Source organism: Teleopsis dalmanni, chromosome 1, assembly GCF_002237135.1.
Source record: "Teleopsis dalmanni isolate 2A chromosome 1, ASM223713v2, whole genome shotgun sequence".
Classification (NCBI taxonomy): Eukaryota; Metazoa; Arthropoda; class Insecta; order Diptera; family Diopsidae; genus Teleopsis; species Teleopsis dalmanni.
The window spans coordinates 80,097,624-80,112,702 of record NC_051846.1 but is presented as its reverse complement, the minus strand read 5'-3'; the positions used below and the strand labels follow the sequence as shown (position 1 = coordinate 80,112,702).

General features: G+C 28.0%; 1 protein-coding gene across 1 annotated transcript in view; it reads right to left on the bottom strand.

Annotated features, from left to right (window-relative positions):
• The window catches only part of LOC119685799 (serine/threonine-protein kinase ULK1-like), a 28,340-nt gene extending 14,313 nt beyond the window's left edge, over positions 1-14,027 (bottom strand). The window contains exon 1 of the mRNA XM_038100185.1: positions 13,659-14,027. Within this exon, the coding sequence (XP_037956113.1) occupies positions 13,659-13,748 (90 nt within the window). The 5' untranslated portion in view covers positions 13,749-14,027. The remainder of the gene's footprint in view (positions 1-13,658) is intronic.
• Positions 14,028-15,079: the final 1,052 nt, after the last annotated feature.

Genomic DNA, 15,079 nt, shown 5'->3' with positions numbered 1-15,079 from the left:
GCTGATCCAGTCAAGTTGCAGCAGCAACAGGTTTGTTGGTAAGATCAGCTGATGCAATTTTTACAGGTGTTTCTTAATAAACTGGTCAACTTTTTTGTCTTACACGGTTCTTGTTTTACGCGTTTTTAGTGCATTTCTGACAGGTTGGCAAGCAACTTTTTATGGAAATTGACTTCATTTGAGGCCAACGAAAAACACGCTCTTATGTTTGTAACGTAAGATTTATTCATGAATGAGACTGATAAATCACTTCATAGTTCACTACATTTGTAGGCTTAAAATGCTATATGAAAGCCAATAAAAATTTTGGTGAAGATTGACAAAGCTCATGCATACTCTGTATAAAAAACAACATATAATCAAATACATGGATATAATCAAATTTAACAAATTTATCGTTTTTTAAGGTTAATAAGTGAAAGTTGTACAGAACATTTTTTCCAGCATTGAAAATTGTATGAAAACAAATAAGCAAACATTTTCACTGAGTGAAATTTAATTAGTCACACGATTTGTTTTGACAGAAGTTAATGTTTAAGAGCGAAAAATGAAAATTGTGAGTCATGTATTATTCCATATTATTACTAGGTACTTTTATACATATGTATATAATTATTTAAAATAAATTTTCATATATACAACACAAATTACTCTTATGCTTTGATAAGTACGAAGAGAGTCTATAAATTCAGACATACTGAAAATTATTTGTAATTAAAGATGTTAAGATGATTCAGAGTACACAGGGATATATATGTATATAAAAATAAGATTTTGTATCCTTATTTAATCGTAATACACGTGGATCAATTTTGATAAAACTTTTATAAAAAAGAATTTTATATCTAAAAGAAATTTTCACACATGTTCTTGGGCTCTTTCGGATATCGCCAAATATTCATAATCAATTATCTTGTAATTCAATATGTATTTAATAGTCTATTATTTTAATATATAATTTATATTTAATTTGAATTTAATAGTTACTATAGTTATTTCTATGAAGCTCGAGCTAGTAGTTTTATGATTGCACATTTCAAATATGTACCCGCATTGATGACTACACATTTACGAGAATAGAGAATTTCAAACATTTAGAAATCATATCCAAAAAAGCACGTTTGTAAGGGATTCTAGAAAAAAACCCTCTGTTATCAATATAAATCGAACTTTGTTATGAGAATAGGTAAAGATATCATTCCATAAATAATTTGGAATTTTTAACAACCCTTATTTGGAATTTTTTGCCAACACCCTTACGGATCCTTTCAAGCAATAATGTTATTTGGCCTTTTGAAAGTAGTCTTCTAGCCGCATTTACTTTTCATAATGTTCTCGCCTACTCTAATTTTGCTTGTCCGAACCTATTTAAAATACTTTGAAGCTACCAGATGCGCAAAATTCTTTATAGTCATTGGTTTAAAAAGGTCTATAAACTAGAACTAAAAAATTAAAAAAAATAACTGCATTATAAGTAACGATAATTATATCGTTGATTGCATATGGTAACGAATAATCGGTGCAAACAGTAGATGCTATGCTAATAAAAATATCTTCAAATAAAAATTACTATATAATATAGCGAAAGTAGCAGTATGCAAATCCCTAGTATTATTTATACTGCTGTATGTTTCCGAAATATGGATACTGTCGGAGTAAAAGGAATCCGAAAAAAAGATTCTATTAAGAATTTTCGATTCTACATGATTAAGCCATGGTAAATATAGATGGCGGACTGTCGAAGAGCTGCCAAAAACATCAAAAACGTACAGAGAACGAACGTTGACATGGATTATTGCTCAGTATCAAATAAAGTAGTAGGACGAGCCAGATAAATGGGTGTGTTATTAAAGTTAATCGAATCGAAGGCATGCAAGAATGGAAAATTAAAGTTCTTAAAAGACGTGAATAAAGGTAGATGGTTCATATGAAGCTGTTGCAGATATTGATGTGCGTTATACACAAAAACCAAAATGGTTTTAAAAGATATGAAGTCGGAAAAATTGATAAGTTAGATATTGCCCAGTACGTGAAACAATCAAATAAAAAAAGAAGAAGAAGAACCAGATACTATTGTTAGAAACGTGGTTGCATATTAACCGTTACCGTTCATCTTAATTGCTTTAATTAATTTTTTTGGAGAGCGCTTAAAAAAAATGGATATTATGAAAAATGATATATATTCGATTTATGGCAGTGCTATTAGAATACAATACAATATAAAAAACATATTAAATACAATAATAACTAACTTGATCATCATATCTACATTTAAAAATACACCAATCGATGCAAAAAAACACAGTTTAAAATATTTATAATTATTTACTGTATTAATTTAACCTCTTTAAGCCCCAAAGCTTCTACTAATTATCTTCAATTAAAATAACAATTTACATTTTTTGAAATTGACAAAAACTAAAAACTTTTGAAAAAGTTTTACAGGAAACTGTTTTTATTTAATAAATTTTTTAAATGAAACTTCATATACTCGTAAGCTACATAAAAGCTATAAAATTAAGTTTAGAAGTCAATAACCCAAAGGAAAAATACATTAATGATTGAGCTTAATTAAATTTAATTAGTCATCGTTTTCGCATCTTTAAACTGAAGTTTAAAATTAATTAAAACATAAAAACTCGTTCCTTTGTATTTTGTTTGTCCATTTGTTATATTAAATTTTATAGTAAAACCTTTAAAATCGAGATAAATTTTTATAATTAAAATTAATTTTTTTAAGTGACTAAAAATCGTGTTAACGTTAAGTGTTGCTTTGCACAACAAAAATAAATCCAAAAAAAAAATTATATAAATAAGTAGTAAAAGAATGAGAATTAGAAAGTCCGTCCATAAATCAAAAAATAAAAAATTTTACATTAGTGATTATAAATTTGATTTGGAAAAGTTTCAGTCTCTAAAGATGATTGTGTTAATAAAAATCTTTTCTATTATTATTCATGAAGTTTAATGGAGTTCGTTTAATTCTTTTAAGTTTATATTATATCATATTATAGTACTTAAAAATAAACTTTCACATTGTTCAATACCTACGGCTATATATAGTCGGAGACATAAATATTCATATTGTTCCTCAGGGTTACTTAAAATTGCAGTGCCCTAACCCATCTTCCCATCATCAGAGGAAATCTCAAATTTCACTGTACGCCACAATTTGTCCATATTACTAAAAATAATCATTCGTAAAGAGTTTCGAATAGGCTTGATAGCAAATATATAAAGCTATTGTATTAGGTATTGTAGCCAACAAAAGACTATATTTAAAAGTACCCGCAACTTAAAGATTCAAATATATTTCATATATTTTAAAATAAAATAAACAGTCACCTTCTGTTACCTTTAAAGTTGAAATGCATTAATGAATAATATTACACCTATAGACTCCTAGACACCTGAACTACTTACTATGGATCACTATGCCATATCTCCCTGCCTATCTCACTATCAATTTATTTACCTCTTTTTACAATTCTTTCTTAATATTCCTCTTCTGATTTCGCTTATGCAATAATTACATATTTTTTTTTTTGTTTTTGTCGTCTTCTATTCATGCGACTTCATCTTCTACTATATCCTAATTTTCCTTTATTTCCTAACAATTTTTTTTAATCTTTTAAAATCGTTTGCTTGTCATTTTATTTTACTTGCTCTCTCCCGTTTGGCAGCTATAATTCTTTCTACTTTTAATTTTAATTATTTATGTCTTCTATCTTCAACTTTTTATCTTTTTATCTTCAACTTTGTGTTTTCTTTATAATATATATTTTTATTTTACTCCATTTCTCTAAGACGGTCTATCTTTATTTGTTTTCTTACTCTTTATTTTTCTTTTTTCATTGTTTAAATGTTTGTATATACGTCTCTCAATAACAATGACAAAAATATATAAACTGATAATAATAACAATAAATAATAATAATAATTAAATAAAAATATATTTTTAATTACATAATTAAAACATTTTCTATAGTTATATATAATTACACAAAACTTTCTTAAGAAATCTACCATACAAAATACTAATAATTTCACTAAATTATGAAACAACTCTCATAATTGAAACTAGTTTTTAAACAAATTAAAAAATTAAATTAAATAGGATTAAAATATGTGTTTATAACAAATATTCATATAAATCTCGTTTATAAACAAGTATCAGATAGCCGGAAACTATGTGAAAAAAATTCTACAAGTAAAAATAATAACTCAATCGCAAAAATAGCAATAAACAAACAAAAAAAATTCATAAATAAAATTCGCATAAAAAGTCTTGAGAACATTTCATTATCATAATGACGTTATATTTTGTTTTTTACACCTACGAATTTCATATAATATTTTTTATAAATGAAATTAAATTCGAGCAAACTTTAATAGTTATAAAACATACTTGCAAGAAGCAGAATGTAAAACACAGAAGACGCATTTAATATGAATTACGAAGTAAAAAAATAATAGGAGTGTATACAGTCATTTGTATCTCTGATCATTTATAGAACCCATATCAACTATATTAAATTAAACGTTGCTATTATCTCCGAAGAGAGAAATAAGACAAGCTCTAGAATATTTTTCTTACTATTGGAAACAAAAGAGATTTGTATGGAGGTATATGGAGGTACGCCCCTATCTAAATGATAAAGCTTACTTTCTGCTCAAAAAATATCTGGATTTAATTTTTTTTTTGTTATGTTGGTACACCCTTTCTTGACATATGGTACAAATTTGAGCGCCATCTGTCAATAAGTTTGTTTACAGCAGCTGTTAATGTGAGACTATCTCAAGTGCATTTAGCGATTTTTACTATGGAAAATTCTTGTTGTACGCGATTTTTTGACCAAACACGGCACCACTGTCATCGCTCAGGCACTATTCGCCAGATTCGCCAGATCTGGCGCCGTGCGAATTTTTCCTGTTCCCGAAACTCAAATTACTCCATCGTGGTAAGCGTTTTGAGTCGATTGAATCGGTAAAAGAGAATTCGCTGAAGGAACTAAAAGCCATACCTGCACGGGTCTACGAAAAGTGTATAGAAGATTGGGTTGCGTTGGCATATGTGTATCGCTTCAGAAGGAACATATTTTAAAGAAGATAAAATAAATTTGAAATAAAATTTAAATTTGTGTTTTATTTACAAAATCCGAATACTTTTAGAGCAGAAGGTATAACAAAGAATTCACAAAAACATGAATGAAGCTTTCAGCTTTCGATGTCCATTCACAACCTAAAAACAGCAGTCTTAATAATAACATAAGTCGCACTATACTGTGAAGTAAATAGATAAAACCCTTAAGTCTACCCTGGTTAACGAAAATAATCCGGTTTTTGGTTTTTCTTTGCTGGTATCAGGAATTATTTTTATTTGACATATACATAGCTATTAACTTCTATTATTTCTTGATAACTTTATTCAAGTAGATTTTTGTGTATTCACAGAAGGGTTTAGGATCAGACTATTTTAAAGACTGTGAAAGTTTAAAGACCGTGTACAAGTAGATAATACTTAATATAAGGTAATCAAAAGATTCAAAAAATACCTTTCTTCAAAATTTGTCGTAGTTACATTATCAATTGAGGTTATTTTAGTTAATTATAAAATGTATATAAATTATTACAAAAATTAGGAATAAACAACTATAAATAAATAAAATACATTCGAAATAATTGTTGTTCTTGTTATAGAGGAGGGAAAGTAACAAAGTACCCTGAAAGCAAGTTGCATGTGTACCAGAACTACAGCACAAAGGACTAAATTCGAAACCCTCTAATGTCGAGTTTAAAAACATGTTTAAAATATATATATAAGATATCAAGATATCATATGTATCGGGGTACAAACAATTTATTGAGTACAGAGTTCAAATACCCATGCATCAATTATGATTCAACATATGATTCTTAGTTGATGTTTTGGTTGTTGTGGTAGCCAACAGGGATCTGGAATAGCAGGAAACAAATAACATAAAAGGATATTACATGACGAATACATGGGTTGGGATGTGGTTCTTATTAGGTCAACCTTTACAGCTCTTTTTGTGATGTAATTTTGTGTTCTTAAAGAACAAATATATACTTTATAGATATTTTAGAGCATTTTTCTGGAAATTCAAATCTGTTGTATATAAATGTATATTTTTTTATTAAAATACATATATTTCTTCTTTATGAATTAAATTAACTTTGCTTTGGTTTTTCATTTTGTTATTTGTTGCTTTTGTTTCAGTTCTTAAAAATCAGTTTAAATTGTTTGAATAATTTTTTGGTGACCCTCGAAAAGTTCATTGCTGTTATTTTAAAAATTCGTTTAGTAAAAACAAACATTTTAAAAAATATATGTAGTTAATTTTTTTTATAGGTATGTAACAACAGAAAAAACAATTCTATAGTTTATATGGGTGTAGAAGCAATGATATTACAAGAAAAATATTTATAATAAATTTTGAGACCCTTCTCGAATGCCATCAATCGAAATCGAAATGTGTCGATCGAATTGTTTATGTTAAATTGTATCTTTGGCATTGTATCTTTGGCATTTTTGACTGATTTTTTCAGTTCAATTTTTCAGTGTAAAATCGTAAAATCGAGCGTTTGATTTGCGAATGCTTTAATAAGCTCCAAAACTTCAAAACATTGTCCACATGTTTTTGTTTTGCTTTCGTTCTTCTTTTCTGCTTATTTATTTTTGTCGTGTTTACTGCGTTTTATTTAAAAACTTTTTATTTTGCTGATTTAAATGACGGGCCTTTGTCTGGCAGCTTTGCGAAGCAAACGCTTGACATGAAGCGAACGAATATTTTGATTTTGATTTCCATATTTGCGCGTGTTTGCATAAAAAAAATTAACAGAAAATATTCTTTGGAATCTGTTTCAGAAACGGATAAGCACGTTTCTCATTTGCAATTCCAAACTGCTCAATGACAGAACAATTTTTCATTAAGTTTCTTTATAGATTTTGCAACAATTTACTTATTTGTCCATTTTTCAAGTATCCAACTTTAGAACTTTAGATTAGATAACAAAACCGTTTAATGAATATACATACATAGGTATATGTATATGTATCCATATCAAGACTCATTCATTAAATAATGTAACACATAAAAATAAATATTTTACTTTTTTTTAATTTATCTGCAGCCACTGAAAGTCAATATGCAATGAAATATCTAACAACAATCATATATATAACTATTTAAAAAATAGTATAATAAAAGATAAGATTTATAGGGCAATTCTGGCAACGATCTTTTAGCTCACCACACACAAAAATTTTGCGAAAGATTGTTTGAAAGATCATTCGTATTCTGGCAGTGGTCCTGTGCAAGACTGAAAACTGTTTACGATCTTTCACAAGACCAAATAAAAGACCTGCTGTTGATCAGGTCTTTCGATTGTCAGCCAAGATGTTGTTTGTATTTTTATGCATATATTTTTTTTATATACAATTAAATATATAAAAATTAGATTTAAAAAAATGATAAATTAATTAATTAAAATTTGTAAAAACTGAAAAATTATTTCTAAATTCATTTTAATACGAAACATACATGTATTGATATACTATACTGTCTTCAAAAAAATTTAAAATATATATTTTATATATTTAAATTCTAATATTTATTATTATTTATTTATTTAATTATATATATTAAAGCTATAATTTTAAAACTAATTAATTTTTTTTCTCCACTACTATCCCTAATGCATCAATAACTGTTACCATTTCTTTTATGACATGAGTTAAGTTCCGTAAATAATTATTTATGTATAAACAATAACAATAATAATGGAACATAATGGTACATCTATCGACTTTCCATCACTTTTGTTTTTAATACAATGCGTGCAGTAACGATTAATAGCTGTTTTTGATTTCACCTCGAAAGAAAAAGAACAAAACAGCTTTCTACCACGAATTATAAATGATAAAACTTCTTTTGGAAGACTTTTATGTTAGAATAGCTAAAATCTTACAAACGGTCTTACGGTCGATCTTACAAAGATCTTACGAAAGACTTTAAACGATGTTTGCCGTAATTTCCCTGTTAGGATAAGATAGATAGCCCAATTGACCTGCAGCTAGTTTAAAACAATTATAACTTTCAAAATAATACGATACTGTACCCATATTTCACCTACTGACAGGTGATTTTAGCGTGTACATGAGTACAAATACAACTGCATCTCAATTTTACGGAAAAAAACGAGGGTATTCAAACGTAATAGCTTGATAGACCTTTATATAAGTAAAGAACTATAATTAGCCATTGTTAGAGCCGTCGAAAATATCAATCTGAATAATAGTTATATGTCTCGAAGTTCAAGCTTGTATTGAACAAAATAGGAAAGTAAAGGGAAACTCACCTGAGCATATCAAAAACAACTATCTCATGACTAATCAGAAACAAGCTCCTAATGAAACTTCATAAGCGTAAAAAAAAATATACTTATAACAACCATATTCCATCAATACCTAAACTCATTAGAGCGAATACGGCCATTTGCCAAATATCATATTCTTGTAATAAGAAAAATTTCCTAATTTAAACTAATTAATAAACAAATGAAATAATCGAAGATTAAGTATATTCGATTATTTCAAAAACAGGGGGATCATATAAAAATGTAGACATTTAAATGGCTACAAAAAACCAGCCGGAACAGTGACTGTCAGATTGTGTTTTTAAACCGTAGAACTTATAACATTTAACCTCTGGAACCCATGCGAACATCTAAAGTTAAAAACTTTTAAAAGGTCATTGGATAACCAAATGGTAAAAAACAGTGGACATGACAGCAAGGTAAACATTCAAAAAACAATAATGGATGAGATGAAACGCTCCACATTTCATTCCGACCACGCAGTTACCAATACGATCGCAAGTTAAAAATTTTTTCGACTTCTTGATGTAAGACATTTCGTAGAGTAGAACCAAAATAAAAAACAAATTGTTGATAAAGTCAAGAAAACTATTTGCTACAACCCCGCAAATAATTCAATATTCTACGGATTTACATTCGGTTATATTATGACGAGGAGAACAGTATATTGTAGAAATAGTTACTCCACCAGCGTTATTTTTTCTTGTTTTTTTGAGAAAGTATCTAGTTTGATGGATTTCTCACTTTAATATTCTTGGTTTTAAACCACGAAGGTTTTTAGAAGCTGAGTTTAAAAACATGATGCCCAATTCGTTAAAAGAGCAAAAGAGAAAGTTTAATTGAGAGTTCTATCAGTTTAGAGGCTACTGAAAGTTTACAGTAAAAAATTAGTAGCGCAATTAGTGATAATTTATCGCCACAGCTTCCTGGATTACTGGATATAATTTTAGCCTATATTATTGTAGCTCTATACTTTTTAGAAATATCTTCGGATTTGCTTAACGCAAACTCTGTTTCTTTTCAGTACCCAGTATTTAAAAAACAAGTAAATAAATCAATATTTATAGTTTAGGACACAGTATAGTCTCCATTTAACTAGACAATATTCTACAAACTGTTTTTACGCTGGAAATATGCAGATACTTTTATCTTAATATTAAACAACTATTAATCTTAAGCAACTATGTACATTTGGACATTAAAATAAAAAAAAAAAAAAGAAACATCGAGTCGAGACTTATAGTTATTGTTCCGACTTATTCGCCCCACTTTAACAGTTGGCAAACATCAGATGAAGATTGGAATTGTGCAGTAAGTCTGACTCCATTAACTGTTAATCTTTTTCTGCTAAAAACTATATATGCGGCTTTTTACTTCTATTTTGATTAAAATTGTCACTCAATAATACAACAAAAAAAAAACGAAAAACTAATCCACACATATAAGGGCATCATACGAATTCTCACCAAAAAAATAGAAAGTACGTAGGAAAAGGATAAGAAACAATTGCAAAAGCGAATATACCGATAAGGGTGAAAATAGGTAGAAAAGAGGCAAGGTGGAAATAATCATACCGGCAGGACGTTGTGAGCCTGTAATATTTTTTTTTACTTGATTTTTGAAGTACATTAAGACCGAAAAGTTTTCGGAAATTCTCATTTAAAATTCGCGCGCTGTATATTTTTCGATATTTTAAGTTTATGTAGTTTGGCAGCACTGTCCTTAATTACTATGCCAAAAATGAGCGCGATCTGTCAGACAGTTCGTTTTCGGCAGCTGTTGAAACCAGTTCACCTCAGTAGTGCGTTGCGAAAAAAACAATGGAAAAAAATATTGAACAAAGAGTTTGCATCAAATTTTGTGTTTCGAACGAATTTCGTGTGCAGAATCGTTGCGAATGCTACAAAAGGCTTATGGGGAATCAGTTTTATCGAAAACTCAAGTTTATGAGTGGTACAAAGCCTTTCAGGACGGTCGTAAGACCGTCGAAGACATTTCGCAACGCACTACTGAGGTGAACTGGTTTCAACAGCTGCCGTAAACGAACTGTCTGACAGATCGCGCTCATTTTTGGCATAGTAATTAAGGACAGGGCTGCCAAACTACATAAACTTAAAATATCGAAAAATATACAGCGCGCGAATTTTAAATGAGAATTTCCGAAAACTTTTCAGTCTTAATGTACATGCCAACCTTATGGAAAAGTTTTATGACCTGTATGGACTCGAGTATCGAAGAGAGCTGGAAAACCTTCTTTATTAAATATTTAATAATATGAACTATTTTTCTAACTCTCTGGTTCAACATAAATTGTAATATGTGTAAAAATAAGAAATTTATATGAATAAAGTATAGACAAAACTATTCGGCCATTTTGTTGACAACATATCGCGAGAGGTAGCGAAAAATGAAAGAGAAATTTTGGAAAAATTATCATTTAAAGGAAGGGGAATTGTTCAGGTTTTTCTCTGCATCAAAAAAAATATAATATAGAAACAACACATTCCTCGCAGATGTTAATATATTTAAATTTTAAAGTGTATGTAACAGTTAACACAATAAATGACAACGATGGTTGTTCCATCTTTATTTTAAGTAAGTATTAGTGCGTTTACACTAATGCAATTAACTCCATGAATGTCCATAATAAATTTCAGTAACAGTACGTGTATACTTTTAAAATTATTTTGATAAATTTATAGCAAGAACTGATATATTTTGATAAATTTATATGAAAAAAATAGCTAAGAATGCCAAGAATGTTTTAAAGTAAAAGATAGCATCTATGCACAAGAATTGTTATCTATTCAATCTCCAATTTTGATCAGAAGATCATTACTCCAGTGCAGAATAATGTTTATAATGGCATGAACATCTTTTTATCCGACAATATTAGAGAAATCAACATTAAAAATAAAAATTATTAAACTCCAAAATATGTGATAGACGAAATACAAAATGATTATTGATGCCTAGTTATAGAAGAGTTGAATATATGGAAAGAAAAACAGAAACGAAGAAACAACCTTAGAGGAACGTCTTATATTGAACTAAAAATAAAAAATTTAAAAAAATATACAGTGACATTGACTGATTTGAAACGTTACTAAATATGTAGTCAATTTAATGTAAATAAATAAATTTTAAAAAGAAAAATATACAATTTTAACCCAACAGTTATTTGAAGTAATAAACTAATCTCACAATAAAGCTAGACTCCAGCTTTAAAAAGGTCGGTGTTAGCAAACTATCGTGATCTTGAATGTTAGGTGTGGAGGCGAAGTGGTTTCTAATGTACATACATTCAAAACATTAAATAATATAAAAAAATATATAACCAATATATAAAATGAAATCTGTAATGATATAATAAAACACTAAAAATAATAGATATAGAACAAAACAACAAAGAAGAAATTTGTAATATGCATAAAATAGACAGGTTTCACTTCGAAAGTAGAAGAGAAAACTCATGATCATCCTTGCTATTACTATAGCTAAAGGCCAGTTTTGGCCTTTCGCAAAATACTCTTCCATGTTTTCTTTAATTCCTTCAAATTAAAAAGGTTAAATTTTCGTAAGCCTGCTTCAACTCTATTCATGTATTTATTTGGTTAAAGATTGTCTAGACTAGAGTCTATTGGAATAGTAGGGTGTATAACGCGGACAATAAGGCAAAAAATGTATATAGGATTTCCTGCCTATGGTATATTCTTTGATAATCCAACACTATAGAAGAGTTTGCAAAAAGATTTAGAGAAAATAAAACTTAAAAATCTAATTCCGAAAGATATTAAGCTTGAGATAAGATTAAACTGAAGTCTTTAACTGATCTATCAAAGACTTGATGATGGTTTCAAATGTAATTATATGTTTTTAATTGAAATATAGAATATGATTTCGAAACTAAATGCATTTCCTTCATTATAATTATTTAAGATTTATTTTTCTTTTATAACCACATTTCTGTTTCAATAATAAATTGAAACAAATAGTCAGAATGTATGTATTTGCTTTGACATTTTATGGTACATTATATATCTGCTAACAGGAGAAAGGTTTTGCCTATTCACATCTTGTATAAATATTTTTGTATATAAAAAATTCGTATTCAGGTTCTCTAATCAATGGCAGATTTAGTAGATAAGTAAAGTAACTTGTATTGAGAATGGTCACACAACCAACCACGAAAATACATATCGCACACCCTCTTCACCCTCGAAATTCGTCAATTTTCAGAAAACGCAAAAAATGTTTTGCAGCGTAGTGTCATTCCTAACAAAAGAAGAGATATAACTGATTTTTTCGATATAAAATAAATTATTTCGAATTTCGAGTTGTACCTCTTTTGAAGAGAGTGTGCGATATGTAAGATATGAATTAACCCAGTAGCAGATAAAGGGAACAAAAGTTCCCTACTACAGAATTTTTAAATCGCTCATATTGAAGACAATATAACTATTCTTGATGAAATTATTGATATAAAATATATATATGAACTTACGATATATGCCAAATATTGACTACCTTTATAAAAGTAATATCAATGCTATTCAGACCGAAGTCGGTAACTCGACGTTAGATGAACTTTCACATACAAATTGGTTTTGTGTAATTATCAAATTATATGTACAATTATAAAAATATAGATATAAATCAGTAACTCGATAACTTACACTTATTAATTTGTTTTTAAATGGTAATTTTACAAAAATTAATTATAAGTAATAATTTATCGAATAACGAGTTATCGAATTCCATTATATTAGTGTTCCATTAACATATATTAATGGAAATAAAATTACATATCATAAATCTAAATATTTTTCTTTTTAATTGACTTATATTTTCAAACGCTTTAGAACAAAATTAGGTCACCCAATAAATATTACCATTATTATTACCCATAAAATAAGTTTTCTGCTTTAAGATCTTATCTCGGAGCTGAGTATGTAAGTAAGTTATTTCATATACACGCGTAAATATTAATAGAAAAATAACACAAACAACAATAACAAAATAGTATAACAAAGCAAACATTACTCAATTCATCAAATAACAAATTTCTTTGTACTATGTTTACCGAAATATTTTTTTTATTGTATATTAAACAAAATTTAATTTTTTTCCATTTAAATTTTTGGAAAAAGAACCGATAATAATTTTAGAAGTTAGAAGAATTAAACTTAATTAATTTAAAAGCAAATAGAAAATTTAATAATTATAAATTATTAATGCACAGTTTATGTAATTATTACCTTGCGATGGCGTCCTTTGTACACGACTGCAAACGCTCCGTGTCCAAGCATATCCTTGGTGGAGTACTCGTAGTCACCAACGATATTCATTGCATGCGGTTTATTTATGCAAGGATGTAGGTATGAAGTATTTTAATGGAGCAATATAATTTTGTTGGTTTGCAGGCAGGCAGACAAATTGTCGTCGAAGAAGTCAAAACAAAAACAAACAAGATGGGGGAGGGGGTGCTATACAATATGATAATTATTTATTTCTTTTTCGCCTGTTGGAAAATCAATTTTTGCCTCTTTCACTATTCTCTACTTGGTTAAAAATTTTTTCACAATTTACTTATTATTTTTACTATCATTATTTATTTAAATGCAATAAATATTAATCACAAATAGGTATATAAATATTTTGTAGATAATTATTATTTTCTTTCTATTCAATCAATTATATTCCACAAACATAAAATTCACAGATTTTTCATATTTTTCTTTTCGCTCAGAAAATTTTCAATCGCGTTAGTGACAGTGAAAATATAAATATTTAATTTATTTTACAAAAGCATATTGTACTTTTAAGACAATATCAATTTCGCTGATTTAAATTCCTTTTCGCAATTGTTAAAAATATTTAGAAACAATTTTTTCAATATTCTTCTTCACTCCACTTCAATTTTCACTTTTCACCTCCGACGAAAATACAATACATCCGCTCACGACAAAGACTGAGCTGTGAAAACTCGGTGCAGAAAAATTATTTCTTGTATAAAGAAACGAGAAACAAAAACAAATGAAAAAAATGACAGCAGCAATGCAGGGTGCTACCGGACTAGCAATAATTTTTGTTTAGCAAAAATAGCAGAGCCAAACATCACCACTTATATTTTTGTGTATGCCTTGCTCTATATGCCATTTTCCATTGTAGTTAATTTTTTATGCATAAATAAGAAATATATATAATTTGTAAGAATTTAAAAATATATATAGCAATCATATCGTGCTTGAAGTAACCTAAATGAATAACTTAAACATTATAAATTTAAAAATGCACATCTAAATTAATAGTATATACAGATTTATAATTAAAAAGTATTTTAGTATTTTGTATATAATATTATATAATATTTTTTTATAACTGATTTTAAAGATTTTTCGTATTAATAAAAATTTAATAGTTTTATGCGAAAAAAATTAGCGTATTAAATTTTTAACATATCTAGTACGAGGTCTGTTCCACGAGCTACTTAGTAAACACTGTGTATACAAATGTGCGTTCCACCAGCAAATTTTCGAGTAAATGAGAGCATCTGAGAGAGCGTAACATCCCTGTCAAAATTTAAAAATGCTACACAAACTTTACAGAAATAACAATTTACTTTACCTTAAATAAAATTTAATAGTTTTAAGCGAAACAAAATTGGCTTATTAAATTT